A 4,558-nucleotide genomic window follows, 5' to 3' on the forward strand; every position below is an offset into this window, starting at 1 on the left:
AGAATGAAATAAAAAAAATACAATGATCTAAAATCATTGCTCATACATATCTATTTTCTCTCAATCATTTTCTGCAAAGAATATATGTAGTGTATGCGTCAGCTTATAATTGGAGGTTAATTTTAGGGGATGGGACAGCGGAAGAAGATGGCAAAACCTTCCCTTCTAGTTGAGAGAGAAAGAAGAAGGGGTCTGTGAAACAACAGGCAAAGGGCTTAGGCCAAGGTACGGGTAAATTTGGTTACGTAATACAAGTCTACGTAGAAAATAGCAACACCTGTGAATTCTAGCCGATGGAATGTCGTTTTAGGGTTAGATGAAAATCTGGGTCCCTTGCATGGACCCATCTGATTTCAATGTCGGCTCCTTTGTACTTGAGTTACTTTTAAATGGTGAGAGACAGATCAATAGTTACTTGCCTAGCCAAAGCTAGCTCTATAGTGTCAAGACTAACAGAAAAAGAACCAAAAGAAACAAAAGAAAAAGGAAAAAGGAAAAAGAGGGAGAGTGAGATAGGAATTTAATAAGAGATCATCATCTTCATAAATCTAACATGGGTCACCATTCTTGCTGCAATCAACAGAAGGTTAAGAGAGGTCTTTGGTCGCCTGAGGAAGATGAAAAGCTCATTAGGTACATCACCACCCATGGTTATGGCTGTTGGAGTGAAGTCCCAGAGAAAGCTGGTCTGGTTTCCTCCTCTCTTTCTCTCTCCCTTTTTTTTAACCCTTTTTATTTTTGTTAATTTTAAGTGTATAATTTATTAGACTCCTTCCATTCTTGCTGGGTATACATATATATTTATTTTTTTATTGAACAATTTTAGGGCTTCAAAGATGTGGCAAGAGCTGTCGTTTGAGATGGATTAATTATTTGAGGCCTGATATTAGAAGAGGAAGGTTTACCCCAGAGGAGGAGAAGTTAATTATTAACCTTCATGGAGTTGTTGGGAACAGGTTTAATTTCTTATATATACGATCTAATTAAACTGCATTTCACATTTTAACTTGCTAAGTTGTAATTTTTCTTAAATTTCTCATACATACCGTCTGGGTATCTTTAAACGACCTAGTTAGGGTTCTTTATTTTTCCCAATATAGTATAAACTCAAAAATTTATTGTTTCTCAATTTGGGATTTTTTTTCCTTTTTGGAGGGAGGCGATAGAAAGTTGCTTGCAATCTGACCAAGTACAGTGAAAGTTGATTTCTACTTGAATTTTTTAAAGAAGACTTGAAAAATAAGTTTGGCATATTTCTCTGCACTTTCTTTTAAATAATCACAAGAAGCAATTAATCCCCATTGCAGAAATAGTTCCATAAGCGGCTATCAACTGTTTTTTAGTAGACGTTAAGAAGGCAACGTCAGCGGTTGTAATACACGTTTTCAGAGGAAAAAAAATTATATATACATATCTACACATATACAATCCCATCACACTCCATGTCATATATGTGTTGGTGTTCGCTTCAAGATCACTGCTTCTCTGATAAATTTGTCTCTTCTTCTTGTGATCTATGTTCTAACAAGCATATATACATGGAATTGTAGATGGGCTCATATAGCAAGTCACTTGCCTGGAAGAACAGACAATGAGATAAAGAACTATTGGAATTCATGGATCAAAAAGAAGATACGAAAACCTTCAGCACCTCCAACCAGTGTTACTGCAAAAAGTAGCGGTGCCGATCATTCACATACAAATTTTGGCTCAAACCAATTAGATTTAGCACATCATGATTTGATAACAAGGCCTCAGATTCAAGAAACCCTATTTTCATCTCCTGCTCCCTTATTTATGTTTGACACTGGTACTTCTCCACTTGATGGAATTGCGGATAGAAGTGTACGCGGGGAGCTTTTCCACGAACCGGCGAGCTTGAACACGGAACCTTGGAATTCAAACCAACACCATCATCATCAAGTTCAAGCCCTTCCACCGCAAGCTACTTTTAGTATTGGAATGGATACTAATTACTTGCCACCATTGATTGAGAATATGGAGAACATGCTGCCCATGGAAATGCAATCTTGTAGCATGGATGAGGAAGGAGAGATACCATTGGGGTGCTTACAGAGGCAAGAACTCAATGAATGGGTTGAATCCCAACAATGTCCAAACTTTCTGTTTTGGGATAATGTTGATGGACCACTTGGTGGAGAAGAAATTGCACCAGTTTCATCAAGTATGGAAGCCACAATATTCTCCTCCTTCCCTTCATCTCTATGACTAAAAGATTTTATTTATGATGGTGTCTCTCTGCCCTATTGATCTTTGTCTATAGAGCTTTCAAAATGGGTTCAGGCTTTTGAAGACAGTTCGTTAATTACTTTTTCTTCCCTTTTTTTACATTAACTTCCCAGTGGTGAGATTGTGAAAATGTGAGGAAATGCAATTACTTGTAAGTATAAAGTATGCATGCAAGTGTTTTCTTGGTGTTTGGAAACAGAAGGAGATAGAATAAAAGGCAATGCGACAATCGGCAGAGAGTTTGATATGATAATCATGGAAATGAGTTAACCTTCAGTCCTTTCACCATATTTGTTCTTGGCGGTGAATGGTGTTTATGGTTTTTGCTTCTTCTTCTTCCCTTTTTTTCAAGCCTTAATTTTGAATGAGCCTAATGGATTCCCATGTATTTCTCTCTGATCACTTGCTTAGGAAAAAGTGGAAATACCAAACAAGGAAACGGTGTAATTTAACACAAATCATTTATGGGATCATGGAATTTTTTGGTTTATTAATTTCTCTAGCCAATTACGTACTGTCGAAATTAATCTTTACTGCTAGTCCTGTAATCCCTCAATCACGCATAATTTGTTACTGATGACTGTGATTTATACATGTATATATAAAAAGATTATAATTAATTGATTGAATGAGTAAACAGCTGATTAATCAGACATCTAGACAAAAGTAACATGTTACGAGACGTTGGAAAGAAAAGTAAGTTAAAGAAGGAAGAAAATTATTCAAACACTGGTTGCATATTTATGAAGCATTTCATGTTAATTAAGGAAGCTAATGATGATGTCTTGTGTTTGTGTCAAAGTTTGAAATGATAACTTTCAAAAACTTTTCCATCCTGAAATAAATATTCCTCGATCGAATTGTATGATTCTTCTTCAATTTTCCACTACTGTAAATGTTAATTTAACACTTGTATTGCATGGATTAATTAATTTTATCTAGCATGAGGTCATATATGGAGTATAAGTTAGAGAATTTAATTAAAAAATATTGAATAAATCTAAAGTTTTTTTATTTTTCAATGTCTTCTCATCATAACTTTCAGCCATGTTGTGGTTAATAACGAATAGTTGCACCAGCCCATAACAGTGCTACTATAATTATAATGAGAACTCCATCGATTGTAATGATACTTAACAAATAATAGCATTTGAAGGTCCCATTTATGCTTATTAGAAGACGCACTTCATAGGACCATCATTTCGCTCCATTTAAGTTTTAGGAGTCACAAGACTCCAATTTAATTAAATTAAAATTTAATTTTTTTTAATTTTTTAATAACTTTTATTATTCTAAAAAAATTCTTATTTAAATATATAGAATACATATATTTAATAAGTAAATTCTATTATATATATCTTATATATTGAATTTATGACAAGAAAATTTTTTTTTGAAATACATTGTCAAACTAATCTAATAATATAACATTTGTTTTTGTTTATAAGAAAGTTAATTTGAATATATATATATATATATATATATATATATATATATATATATATATATATATAATTAGGTTTAAAATTGAAAAGAAGTAGAAATTTAATTTGTAGTGTCGGGTGGCTAGGGAAATGACTAATAAATAGACATGAAGAGCAAAGCTTTGGTCGGCCACTATAGGATACAGCAAGTGATAATTAAACAAGTGATAAGACAAAAGGTGTTCCTCACAAAAGAAGATTGCCTTTGCCATGCTTCAAATTTCAATGGCTACTCACCATGCATACCTCTATATAATTTCTTTTTCTTCTCTTCTGGATTCTTCCTTCGCATTTCATTCAGAGGGAGACCACAAAGAGTTGGTATGTTGTCTGTTTAGTTAACTGTTAGGTTTGAAAGAAATTAAGAGTCTCATCTCTCATCTTAATTACTCAATATCTTATGTGAGGTCTATTTTTGTGCTAGCTGCTTTACCTCTTTTTTAAGCAACTAGCTAGCCAAAAATTAAATTAATTGAATATATAATTAACATTATTATGAGTTCATGAAATCATTTATACATTCTGCTTTGGTTAGTAACTAGTATAATGCCCATGCATAATTTATAATTTTTATTTTTTAATTTAATTTTTATTTACATTTTAAATAAGATAAATTATTATTATTAAATTAATTTTTTTCTCTTATTTAATTTAAATAATTTTTTACTTATTATAATAATAAATTTTTAATTAATTTATGGTGTAATTAATTAAAATATCCATTTAATTCTTTTTATACATTTTTTAATAATAATTTTCATGATTATTTCATTTAAAATATAATAAAAGTACTTTATTCAAAAAATAATTTAAATTTCATAAAA

At 31.9% G+C, this 4,558-nt stretch overlaps 1 protein-coding gene across 1 annotated transcript; it reads left to right on the forward strand.

Moving 5' to 3' along the window:
- Positions 1-433: 433 nt before the first annotated feature.
- LOC110656123 (transcription factor MYB46) lies at positions 434-2,744 on the forward strand. The gene is made up of 3 exons (XM_021812722.2): positions 434-686; positions 827-956; positions 1,551-2,744. The coding sequence occupies exons 1-3, from the start codon at positions 554-556 to the stop codon at positions 2,227-2,229; spliced, it is 942 nt and encodes a 313-aa protein (XP_021668414.2). The 5' UTR covers positions 434-553; the 3' UTR covers positions 2,230-2,744.
- Positions 2,745-4,558: the final 1,814 nt, after the last annotated feature.

The sequence above is a fragment of the Hevea brasiliensis genome, chromosome 16 (assembly GCF_030052815.1).
Source record: "Hevea brasiliensis isolate MT/VB/25A 57/8 chromosome 16, ASM3005281v1, whole genome shotgun sequence".
NCBI classification, from domain to species: domain Eukaryota; kingdom Viridiplantae; phylum Streptophyta; class Magnoliopsida; order Malpighiales; family Euphorbiaceae; genus Hevea; species Hevea brasiliensis.